Source organism: Falco cherrug, chromosome Z (assembly GCF_023634085.1).
Source record: "Falco cherrug isolate bFalChe1 chromosome Z, bFalChe1.pri, whole genome shotgun sequence".
NCBI classification, from domain to species: domain Eukaryota; kingdom Metazoa; phylum Chordata; class Aves; order Falconiformes; family Falconidae; genus Falco; species Falco cherrug.
The window spans coordinates 58,271,837-58,284,937 of NC_073720.1; the positions used below are offsets into that span (position 1 = coordinate 58,271,837).

Genomic DNA, 13,101 nt, shown 5'->3' on the forward strand with positions numbered 1-13,101 from the left:
TTTACCAAAAAAAACCCTACCTATTTTCTTATTCTCTCCTTCCCCCCAAAAAACCCAATTATTTTATTTTTATTCTTCTTCATCTACATTTGTCATTCATGCAATTTTTGATTTACTAAGAATTCAGTTTTAATAAATGCATTTCTACCAGTGAGGATGTGCTCTTTAAAAATTTTATTCGTTCCTACCCAGTTGGTTAAAAGGTCAAAATGCTGAAAAAACATGGTTAAACGAAATTTCTACTCCAAACAGTAGGATTCTATCCAGAATTCTGCTCAGTGGATTTTATCTGAAATTCAGCTTCAATAGTCCCAATATAATTTCTTCAAGTTAGCGTGGAATGTTCCGTTTTAAGGAAGTTGAACACTGGCTTTACATTTCCCTATGCTATACTAGAATTCTAAGTCAGGTATCCACGAACACCATTTGTCCCATTACAGTTAGCTGCCTGAGTGGGGTGAGGTGATCAAATGCTCAGCTGTCTCCAGCTGTTTGGTGAATACAGCAAGTTGAAGTCTTTTTTTTTTTTTTGTCAAACAAATACCACCATCCCCAAATTTGCTTTTTCACCTTTCACTGGAGGGATGAGGGAAACGTGAATAAAACAAGTTCTGTGCCTGCTGGTAGCTGCCTTCTTAGGTTCAATCAGATTTTCAGTTCTTAAGTAAAGCGTGAAGTTTGTTGTAATAGGAAAGATGCAGCCAATCCTCAGATAACTTCCTGGAGAGGCATTGGCAGAGGTGTTTCTCTGTAGGCTCTTCCTTCACCACTCTTGCTGCACCTAACACAAGTACTGGCCTGCAGACATGATCTGTACAGCACTTCTCTGCCAAAGTCTGCACCAAACCCTAAATCTCTAAGACTGGGCCTAGAACTGTGAGATCTTAAAATCAAGCCTTCTTTATAAATTGTATCAGTTTAGAATTGTATCATTTTTTTTTCTCCCAAGTAGACTATTTACCATAGCTATATGTGTCTCTCATCAAAGTCTGTAAGCAGATGTATTACTTTACTTCATTAAATAGCAGTATTATACACTGGAAAAAAATACTAAGTTTCAGCCCCGTTTTATATTTGCATCATCAGAGAAAGTAATTTTCAAGTGATTTTTACTGTATTTTATTAGTTTTTCTTTACGTATGTCTTGATATAGACACTGCAGAAATGTGAGATTTTATCCAGTACCTTTGGAAATTGTTGATGTAGGCATACCTTTTGTAAACCATACTGATGAAGTACAGTGGGTGTAACTTTTGTCTGTTAGATAAATAATGTGGTTTTCTTTGTTTATTGCCATCATATTTTAACAGTGGTTGATGCAGACATTGCCTGCCATTACAAAAGATTTCCAATGCACCTTTTTGCCTACAGAGTTCATACACACAGACTAGGTAAGAGTTTTATTTCAACATAGGAATATCAAATACTTAACAGAAAACTGTTGACACTACAGCGTATTTTTTTAGAGGTATATCTCATGTTCACATACATATTGGTATGTTATAGGTAAAGTAGTGAGTGGATACAGAGTGAGAAATGGTCAATGGACATTGATTGGTAGACAGAGTCCACAACTACCACAGGTTGGTTGGTTTTTTAATTCTAACTGTAAATTTTAATTATTTTTATTTAAATTTGAGAAGCTGAACTGGCAGTCACGTACCCACAGATTTACATCATGTGTTTTCCACCAGTACATGTTGTGGTACTGGAGGTGAATACTGTGAAGTATAATCATGATCACATTATGATTGTAATGTAATCATTATAATCATGATTACATTATGATGCAAAAACAGTTCTGAAATTACTTTTCAGATGTGTAGCACTTTTCATTTTCATGTGTATGTATATTGATGTAAATGATACGAGACTCTTTCACCGATAATGTTGAATCATCCTCTCTTTCAGGCATTCTATCCAGTAGAACGTCCTGTAGATATCAGCTATGATGATATCCTAGCAGCTAGATGTGTGTTCAGTGGTGAAGGCAGAACTACAGAGACACATATAGGGTAAATTTTCTCTATTTGCTCCCTTTCCTAACCACTTTTTCCCAAGGTATTGGTTATGTGTAGAAATGTATTCTCCAAGATAATTCTAACAAACAGATCCTGCCAGAACGGTCTCTTTGTCTGTCTAGTCTGCTAAAGATTTAACTCTACACAATGTTCGTTGCCTTTACTTATGTGAATAATCACTTGGATGAAGTGTTCAGAATATTTCTCAGGTGAAGCTGTGCTGCCAGACAGTCAGATATTGGGCTGTTCTGCGCATAGAGGAGGATTCAGAATATCAATTCTAAATAATGAGGTTTTTTGAAGAAGTTGAAGTTATTGACTGTTTAAAACAAAATAATAAAGCTTCACAATTATTCATTATTCCAGAAAGAAAATTTATGACAGCTTATAAAATTTTGATAAATTTTGACCCATCGTAAAATCTAACCTTAAAAACTTGGAATAATATACCAGTTACCTTTTTTTCCAATGTAAAAATATACAGTTTTTTATAAAAAAACAATAAAAAGATAAATGACTATTAATGATAAATGGGAAAATCTGAACTGTGTTTGTTAGTGGTCCTATTCAGCCAGAGATGACAGACAGAGCTTTATAAGGTCAAGTTGACAAATATAACTAAAAATAGATGCGGTATTAATATTCTCTTAACTGGCTCCAGTTCTTTGAACTGTAATTTACTGCATATGTAGAGCTATGAAGATTCCTGCAGAAATCTTGTCATTCTGGATGTGTCTTCTGCAGCACCCCAAGGGGTGAATTTTTTAGTGCACTGAGCACTCTTAAGATTGCATCTGAGTAGAAGGTTAAGGATTCGGCACAAATTTATCACATTTCTGTGAGTAGTTAAGCTGCTGATTAGTAGCAGCTGAAACAAAATTAATTATTTGGGAAGAGGTTTTTACAAAGGTTGGAACACTAGCAAAATTATATCCAAAACCTTAATTTAATTGTAGATCTTTTTTTCGCAAGTTCTGAAAGTTTCTGCCACATTACCATAACTTTCCCCAAAGTAATTCCTGTTTGTTGAATAATCCTTACAGTTTAAGAAACAGTCCTAGGACAGTTATGGTCTTTTCTTTCAATGTACTGGTGTGCTTTCAATGGGGAAGTAATAGGAACAGAAATTAAAGAAAGAAGCAGACCTTCACATTTTCATTACATAATTTCTACCTATGGATTTTGAGAAACAGCACATAAGCATTTTAAGAAAATAATTAAACTTTTTCACAAAAACTGATGCATAATATGGAAGTATATATTACTGAAAAATAATGATCACCGTGATAAATGAATGGATGAAAAGGAATGTGTTCACAACAATGCTGGGTATATGGAAAGATATGCAGCTAAAATAAGTAAAGTGAAAGTTGTTTAGATCTTGTAATTGTTATCCTGATGTTGCAGTTGTCTTGCTCCCATTAAGAATGACTCGATTCAAAGGAAATATTTAAAAAAAAACACTTTTGAGTTCCAAATATAAACACTGAAAAAATGGGAAATGCAAACATGAAAGGAAAACCGTGAAATAATACAAATCCAAAAAGCATCAAGTCAAGTCTGCACGTTCACTTTCCCAGTCCCTGTATTTAGTTTTCTGCCTGTGTTTTTGCTTTTTCTTAAACTATCTAAAAAAAATCACCATCTTAAATTCCATATGTGATTTATCTTTTATATAGAAAGCAGGGCTAAAACAAACTCAGAGTTCATGTTGTCCATTTGCCTTTTCAAAGCTGATCGGTTAATCTTAACCATACATAATATGTGCTAATGTGGTTAAAACATGACATATTCCCAATATTGTCCATTCCTGACTGTGTAGTAATTTCTGCACTAGTCAACTGGTCCTTTTCATGTGAGTGAGGTGGTGTTTTTGGCCAAGTCTGTTACTTAGTGTCAGACTTGGAGACGGAGGACAGATATTCTTGTGTTGTATTTATACCTTCCTTAGGGTGCTGTTTGGTTTCTTTATAGACATTTGTTCTTGGTTTTTTAATGCATTTCTTTAGTTACTCCTAACTGCTTTTCATTATCTTACTTGATCTCATGACCCTCATGGTTCACAGTAACCTTTTTCATCCTGCTTCCTCTCCTAGTCTGAGAAATTAAATTAGGTATTGAGGCATGCCTTTTAAATTTGTAGAGACTGGCAGAAGTGAAACCTGATTTTGCTTGTGCAATTGACTATGTACAAGTTCAGGGTAATTACAGGACCACAGACTTCATGTCTCTGGTGTAAAGAGGTAAGGCAGGAGACATCTCTTCAAAAGTTTCATAAATCATCCATTTCAGTTAGCTGGATTTCTCCTTAAGCTCAAACTTATGCAAATTAAAGGGTTGAAGTACGCTTTGTCAAATAAGGACATCAACTATTCTTTATTTATAAAGCAAGTTTTCTTCTTTTTGCTGCAGACTGATAAGTACTCCATGCAAGCAGCTACTGCAGTTTTATAACAGATAATGATGTTTCAGAATAAACATTAGAGTTGATATAGTGTCAGGTAGTATATAGCTTACCAGTCTGAGAGATATGAAAAAACTGGAGCCCATTCAGTGTGAAGATCATATCCTTGTAAAGGAAAGTGGCATTGGTCATGGTGGCTGCTTGTTTTTCCAGTTGCAATGTAACATATTGTTAAAAACTCTTCACAGACAGAAAAAAGTGCAACCTGTATCTTTCCGTTTCAGAATATGTTTAGCAGTTATTAGATCATTCAAGAGAAGGTTTATGTGACTGTAGCAAAATGTTCCCATTCAGTATTTGAGATTCTTTTAACTGCATTATCTTGCTTTTTGGTGCTAAATCCTCCCATTTCATTATGCTTCACTGTGTACTGTTAATATACTAAGATCTAGATGTGGTTCTAGATATCTGTGGCAGTAGTGTGAAGGTGGTTAGCAGAAATTTTTGTATTTTATTTCTTTTTAACTTGTGCATCAGCATTGCCGCTCATTAAACTCATTCACAAAACAGGGTTTCTCAGGAGTTCAGATATCTAGGAAAAGGATTCTGGGGTTTCTGTGATTTTACTAGAACTGTTGACAAAGTATTTTTCTTCTTTTTTCAAACTGTAAATATTTTAAATTATCAACTTTGAAATGTTTAGACATAGTAATTTATCAGATGAACCAGAGTTCATGTGTGTTCCACATCCCCTTCTCTACTGGGGTTTTAAAGAGGAGGCAATTACAGTGACAAATACTGGGAGTCCAACAGTGAAGTTAATGTTTTCTAAAAGCTTAAGCAGAGCTTGCCAAGTCAGAGTCTGATTCTTGTGGTCTCCAAGGGATGCTAAATTTTCAATGCATGGAAAAATACCAGTTCCCCTTTTGAAACAGTCTCTTCTCCCATGTTCCTCCTGTCTTCCCTCTGGCGGGTGTCTTTTATTGTTGCTATGGTGAATAAATGAATGCAGCAGGATGCTGCTGGAAAAGTCAGCACTGATGTCTTTTGCAAGCCGCTAATAGGCCACCCCCATATCTTTTTATGAGTGCGGGCTCACTGGTTAATTGTGAGAGCTAATTAAAAAATCTTAACATAAAATCCTTTATATTGTGCACCTTTCTTTATAAGTCCTAGCTTCTTTCATTGTCAGGATTGTAGCTGTAAATAAAAGATATCAACCTATATGGCAAAGGAGAAAACCAGAAACAGAGCACAGCTGCAAACAGGCTCTTTATTGTCTGCCTCATAAAGTAATATTTTTCAGAAAAAAATATTACTTGTACCAGCTATTTTTTCTATTGGAAACAGGATTATGTAGCAGTACAGAAGAACCTCTTCTGTTTCAAATACATGCACAACATTTATCAAAGAACGTAATTTTGCTGGTGTTTTTCCTCTTGCACTCGTGTTTCTTTATAGAAGCTTGTGATAAAGTTATTCTTGAGATGGCAGTGTTACCTTCTCTTTTAAGAGATATTTATGGTGTCTTAATGTGTAATGAAATTAAGTTTTGCTGCATTAGAACTAGTGTGATTGCCCAGTAAATGGTGCACTTGAACATGGTGGAGGGAAAACTGTCATAAAAGATAGCTGCTGAAGTGAAACATAGTCGTTCTTTGCAATTATTTTAAATCATGTTTCCCCACGTTGACAGAGAAGTATACAAATGGTGATGTAATGAATGATGCAGTTCTGTCATATTTCATCAGAACATGTGCATAGTTGATGACACACTGGGTACTGTGAGGAATATACTGGGGAGATGAGAAGGAAAAGCAGTTTAAGTAGTTGATGCAATTTTCTGTAGAATCAAAACCAAATTGTTAGGCATTTCCCTGGGGAGTTTATGCAAACTGGTGTTCTTTGGTATAAACTGAAAGAAACTTTTGATGTTGACTGCAACGAAGCTATTTAATGTTTAGTGTGGGACTTCTAAACATTTAATTGCAAATTGTTAATATTCTGTAGAACAAGTTAGATAAATTGAATAACAGCTATATTCAAATTGAATAACAGCTATATTAAGTTCATTTTTTCCTAATTGCTGCATCTTTTCTGTGTGGTGTAGGGGAACAGCCAATGATGAAATGTGTAACTTCTACATTATGTACTATATGGAAGCCAAGCATGCTGTCTCATATATGACCTGCACACAGAATGCAAACCCTGAGATGTTCAGAAATATACCGCAGGAGGCAAATATTCCTATTCCAGTCAAGTCTGATATGTTAAAGATGACGCATGGACATCATGAAGGTGAAAAAAACCTGTAATCCATTTTATTCAAGTCTTTTTGTGCTCACTGATTGTCTGTGTTGCTTTGAAATCTAACTTTTCAGAAAAAGGAAATGCAATTCTGAACAAAATTCAAACCACTAATTATAGAACATCATGAGATCCCACTTTTGTTTTAGGTGGAAATGTCTGCCATAGTCTTCTGTCCATTTCTTCCTATTGTCATCATTCAATTTTCAACTCATTTTTATAGCTACATGAGCTGTGTACCCAAAAAATTGACCTCATTTCTAAGCCAAATTTAAGTACCTTATATTAACAGTTTCTTAATATTTGCTTTATCTTCTGTCTATTTCCTACAAAGTTGAATCATAACATTTCCATAGTTTTCTGGATCCTACTGCCTTGTTATGGAAGGAATTAGATTTTTCTGTTGAACACTAATAGGCATATAAGTTGCAGGAGCAGTATTATCCAGAAGTAATCTGACTGATATGTCTGTGTAGTAAAGTACAAATCTTAATTTTTTTATTCCCTTTGTTTTACTGCTGCAGTGTTTGGTACAACTACTATAGATAGATAAAAATACCAAATGTTCATTTCAGAATATTTTGTTTCTTGAGTAGGAAGATACTCAGTTCCGTTCACATGCAGAGGTTAACATCATATCCTAAATCCATTTTTCAGAAACCAAGGATACTGATAAAAGTTCTTTGCTGCAGCAGGCCAAAAAAGAAGAGGAAGAGATTTTGGGTCAGGGTATGTATTTGTCGTATTTCTATGCTAAGTAAAGGACTCACTAATGCAAAATACCGATAAATTATATCCTGATTGTTAACAAGTTACAAAACTTTTAATCTGTTAATCTTTAATTGATACAATTTGCAATGTACAGCTAATACGATTGAATACTGTATAACAAATAGTAGTAAAAAAATAAGCCTCCCACTGTTCTCTAGCCTTGTAGGTAAAATTTATTAGTGCATTTTAATCTCATTAGTTTTTCCTGTTCTTGGTTTAATTTGCTAAAGGTTGTAATTTATCTCTTAAGTGCAATCCTAAAGAATCAACACAAAGAAATAGTCCTATAGCATGTAACTATTCTGTAGTCTATATGTAACTATCTGCTGTTAGGTCCTGGTGTATTTCTCAGTTTGTATTGTTATGTAGGTATTAGGGAATAATATGTTTTTGTGCTTCAACACTGGTTGTACATGCAGTGGGTTGAGTGCAGCTAGTATTTAGTACTGAATTATTTTTCACTATATTTGTGTATACGTGCATATTTGCATAAGAACTCTTGCAAAAATGTGTGCAATACTTAGTTGCAGGAAAAAATCCCTGACGATTATAAAGCTTCTAGAAATACGCTGAATGTTATTTATGCTTCAGAGATATATTAAAAGAAGACTGTACTTTTAAAGTTCCTGGGGATCATATGCTATTAGATAAACATTGGTTCAGCCTCAAGACTTTTCTTCACACTAAGAAGACCTCATCAGCTACATTTTCATATTGTCTTCATTGAGCAATGTGAGGTTCAAGGACTAAATAAATTAGAAGCAAATTTCCTTTTGTCTTTAATGAGTGCAAAGATGAGGCCAGTGCTTAAAGGTTTTGCTAACATCTCCCAAAGGGGTTAGATTTTCTATATACTCTTCCATTTTGCAGAGTTAACTCAAATAATTAAGTTACAGTTACATAAAAACTAGCTTCTAGAGTGTAAGAGTGTCTTAACTGGAAGCACCTTAAACTACTGGAGACAATATTTACAGTTCCGTATCTGAAACTTAATTTAGTCAAATCAAGATGGATTTTTTTTTTACAAAGAAATACAATTCTAGGTTTTTTAAACCTATTCCAGAGCAGAATGAGCTAGCTGCTTACAAATTTATATCAAGATTTATGCTGACAAGCTGCTTCACCCTTATGTTACTAAGAAGTGCATTAGCATTTGGTTGAAGATCTTATCTGTGTGTTTTATTGAATTTGTTAATGTTTGAAACAAAATGTTGAAAAAAGGTCCTGTTTTAAAAATCTTTTCCACTTGTATTTGAAATGTATTTCAAAGCTACATTTCTGCAATGCAGTCTCATTTGTTGAGACCACTATTTAGCGTACATCCTTATCTAACATGTTTCTATGGAAACACACTGCACAGGTTTGTCCATTTGAAATTAGTTTGGTTCATGATGTGAAATATCAAAACACACTAGTTGCCATGAGAGAATTTTGTTTCATGTTCTTACTTGTTAGTTTAAGATAAATTCTCCTATCATTTACAGGAAATTAGCTTCAATTTTACACTGATACAGCTCAAACTTCAGTTGAATTATGTACGTGTAAGCAAAAAAGGCAAAAGGAAAAATTGGATCAGGTTTGATTTTATATTTGTCTCCAAAGAGGGCAAGTTGGGTGGCTGTTCTAGGAAGTGGGTTTTTGGTCCTACAAGCACATGAACACCTATTAAGATGCATTGGGAAAGCCACCAGCTGAAGATGATCTGTTAAAATGTGCCTATAAAAACTACTACAGACTGGGAGTCCAGTTTTGTGGGGCAAAGTAGTTTTACATACATGTGTTGCCAATTTGTCCATCTCCTCCAGTAACTTTAGTGAGTTAGCCAGGATCAGCCAAATTTGAATAAGGGCTTAACTACAGCAAGATGCTACTGTTTGGAGGTAGGGGGCAGTGGACTCCCAAACTGCACCAAACAAATACATACTTTCACTGATGTAAAAGTTACAACGTATTTTTTCCCTTTATGGTCTGGCATGACATACTTTATATGATAAGTTTATCTACAAAACACAGATGCACCAAAACGCAGGGTTTGATTAGTTTTTGTTGCTGCTGAGCTGTTGCTCAGTAAATTCAGCCTTTGATTTGCTCTGAAGATAGTACTTCAACAATTTTTCTATAATTCTGTCTTTTATCTTGAATAGTTTTTTCTCAATGACTCATTATGTTGTGGTAATTTAATTTTCCCCTCCTTATTTTCAAGTAACTGAAGTAAACACAGTTTTTTCTTCTTCTTCTTCACCAAAACTGAAATGATTGTTAAATTGTTATATTATCCCTGAGATATTTACAAATCTGGGTGTGGAGGCATGGTCAGAGTCAAATTCTGGTGTGAGTAGTGTTATATCTAAGCATTTGCCTCAAAGGGGGAAAACAAAGAAACTTGCCACGTGATAGTATCTGCCTGCTAATAATGTGTGTATCACGATTGCCTGGGCATAGATTTAGAAGGTGCAGTTCCTACTACACACAGGCAGTTCATTGTATCAGCACCTGAAGGACTTATCATTGCTTTTACATTAAATTTTCAATTTCATCAACTCACTTGTCAGAAGGACATTAATAAACAATGTAAATATATTGAAATAAGTAGTAAACATCACAAAGTGAACATGGTGACAAAGCTAAATCCCTGTAGCGTTAAAATAAAACTGAACTTACCTTAATGAAACTGACCTCATTAGATTGTTTCTGAAACAGCACTGTCACTGTTTGGTGAAGATAAACTGTTCATAGGAAGTTAATTATTGTAGGAAATGCAGTTGATTTAGACATTTGTGCATATTGGAGAATTTCCTCTTCCTACTGAAGCACAAAGTCCCTAGCAAAAATAAAAAATATTTATGTTTATTTTTTGTTCATCAAGAGAAGTTTGATTAAGTTTTATTCAGTAAATACAGTAATGAAAAAAATAGTATCTGTTCATAGCATTCACCATGTCTGCTAGATGTCTCTTCTTTCCTTGTGGAAAAAAGGCCTAAATGTGTTTGATTCTGTTTGTCCAACACTTTCCTGGCTGTAGTCTGTGCTGTAATATAATATAGTTTAAGTTTGTTATGGTATGCAAGTGGTGAAGCAGTCTTTACTATTGAGAAAGTCAGCTGCTGCTGTACCTGAAAGCTGTATAAATACAGCAGCAGTAGTTTCTTAATAACAAGGAAGGAATATACAGGCGATGGTTAATCAGGTATGAAGTATTTAATTTGTTGATGTGTGGCTCGTAATTTGATATCTCATTTTTTGTGCATTAGATATAATCATAATTTTTATTTTGAAGCAGAAGGAGCAATTTTTTTCCTAGTAAAGTCAATATAAGTATGTTTAAAAAAGAAGTATTTAAGGCTGGCTTGAACTGAAAATTCACTTGCAGCATATAAACCAAAATTAGATTTGATTTTTTTTGTTTTAAAAGAGCACGTGTATACACGTGTATACATTCCTTACACATAAACGGGAGAGAAAAGACATGAGATTTTCAATTTACTTCTGGTGTTAATGTTTAAGTAAAAAAAAACCAAACAACAAAAACCACAAACCATATTCCCTAAACTACTGCTTAGGGAATTCAGAAATTAGTACAAAAACAGTAATGCGTTTTTACCTCTGATGACAGAATCTGAAGTGAGAGCCTTTTTGCTTTCAGTATTGGTCAGCTGTACTGCCAGTATTCTCTCATCCCCCGTTATTTCATGGTAATGATGAGCACAAATTATTCCAGGAGCTTGAATAGTGAAGCTCAATCCAAGTGAATTTAAGCTCTCTCTTCTTGCATGTCCCAGCTAGACTCATATGAGGTCCCTTTTTCACAGCTGAGTGTCTTTACTGAAATCCCATTAAACCTCCTACATTGAAATAGTATTACAGCTTGAATCCAGCATTTAGAAGTTAGCTTTTATAAAGCTGGGCTTTAGGTCTGCAATCATAGAATTGCTGTCCTGGTGGTGAGATAGGTTGCACAGAAAAACACCTCACTGGACTTTAGCCTCATTGTTTTAGAGATTAGAATGCATATAGTGAGTTAAATAGAAAACAACATAAAGAGAAGAATATGACTTCATCGTCTAAGGATATCTGAGGCTCTCCAGTTGAAAATGTGTTTTACTCTAGACACTGAGCAGTCTTGCTGAATTGTTCTATGTTGCTGGGTACCTTTGTGAAGTTTGATTTCCTGATCTGTTTTCCTAATCTTTGAGAACTGACAAAACAAAGAACTGAAGCTGTCTTCCATATACACAGCTCCTACTGAAACTGACTGGAAGTGTGGCTTAGATGTAAGATGTGAAATACAATGCTAAGTAGCCTGTAAAATCACATTTTGGGATGTTTCTAGGTGGGCATCCAAATCAAATGGATGCTAAATGACAGGCTGTGGTTTTGAAGTGTTTTATTGTGTTTCATAAACAGAGATGACAGAATAGAAATTAAGAGAAGTCTTTCTGTCCAGTTAGAACACTTGTTCAGGAGTGCTTGGAGGGGAATTCTTTGGATGAGGTTAAATATAAATATATAGTGATGACCCATTGAGGAGGGTTTTTTTTAAAAAAAATTAACATTAGATTTCATACCAAATGGGGGATGAATTGAGATCATACATAATTCTGCTATTTATTACCTGTTGGATGCCTAACCCATCTTTTAATTCTTTTCAGTTGTTATATGCTATATTTGCACGTAAGTGTGCACACACACGCACCCACACAGATTAATACTTTTGCACAACATGTTTGATACACTGCTGGAAATATTTTGATAGGTTGTAGCTGAATCTGTGAGTTGAGAAACTGAAATGTCTGTTCGGTGTTGTATATTTTGTTGCTTGTGCATTTCTGTGCAAATGTACTGAACAGGCTTTTGTATCTGGGATATACATTTCTGATTGACTTAAGAAGGGGGTGTAACTCCTTCTCTTTCTGCTTTATCTCTCTTTTGTTTCCCTCTTTAAAGAAAAAGAAGGAAAGGGGAAATGTGAAGGGAGGCCTACAATTTCTTGTGGGACAGGTGTTGAAAGGAAGAGGAAAGGAGAATCATCATGCAAGCAGGTCCTTGATTTTTTAGGTAACGAAGTAGTCTCTTTCTGTGGTAATATTACATGGCAAACCTATGGCAGCAGTCAGACAGTAAGACTTGATGTATTTTTATGCTAGCAAATGTAGGCATGAGTTACCTTCCTTTCTAAAACAAATTTTTCATAGTTTACCTTTGCTAGTTTGTGTGTGGTTGTAAGAAAAGAGGAGGTCAGTTTGGTAGGTGGTTAAAATTCTTAGGTTGAGGAGAAAGGATGAGGCTTGAAACAGAAGACAAATTGACTTTCCGGTATTGATGTGCAATGTCTAGAATGAAGTGTTATGTGGCCTTTTTAGTTTAAGGCCAGACGTGAGAAAATCCTCAGATGTTTTCAGGCTTGGAGGCATGTTTGGTGCTCGGAGATGGTATAACCTCCATTAAACTTAAGAGTACAAAAGTGAGAGAAAAGTGACTGAATTAAACCTTGGAAGAAAGTGCTACTGAAGGGTAAAAGGTGTTAAGAGCAATGTTTACAATTTAAGAAGTATAATTAGGAAGATTCAAAATTGCAGAGGATTTGCTTGGTGTTTCAAC

General features: G+C 34.8%; 1 protein-coding gene across 6 annotated transcripts in view; it reads left to right on the forward strand.

Annotated features, from left to right (window-relative positions):
- PAM (peptidylglycine alpha-amidating monooxygenase) overlaps nt 1-13,101 on the forward strand; it is a 152,574-nt gene that overhangs the window by 108,590 nt on the left and 30,883 nt on the right. For all 6 annotated transcript variants that reach the window (XM_055698922.1, XM_055698924.1, XM_055698923.1 and 3 more), the window contains exons 10-14: nt 1,311-1,391; nt 1,507-1,583; nt 1,912-2,015; nt 6,536-6,723; nt 7,390-7,461. In XM_055698922.1, the coding sequence (XP_055554897.1) occupies nt 1,311-1,391; nt 1,507-1,583; nt 1,912-2,015; nt 6,536-6,723; nt 7,390-7,461 (522 nt within the window). The remainder of the gene's footprint in view (nt 1-1,310; nt 1,392-1,506; nt 1,584-1,911; nt 2,016-6,535; nt 6,724-7,389; nt 7,462-13,101) is intronic.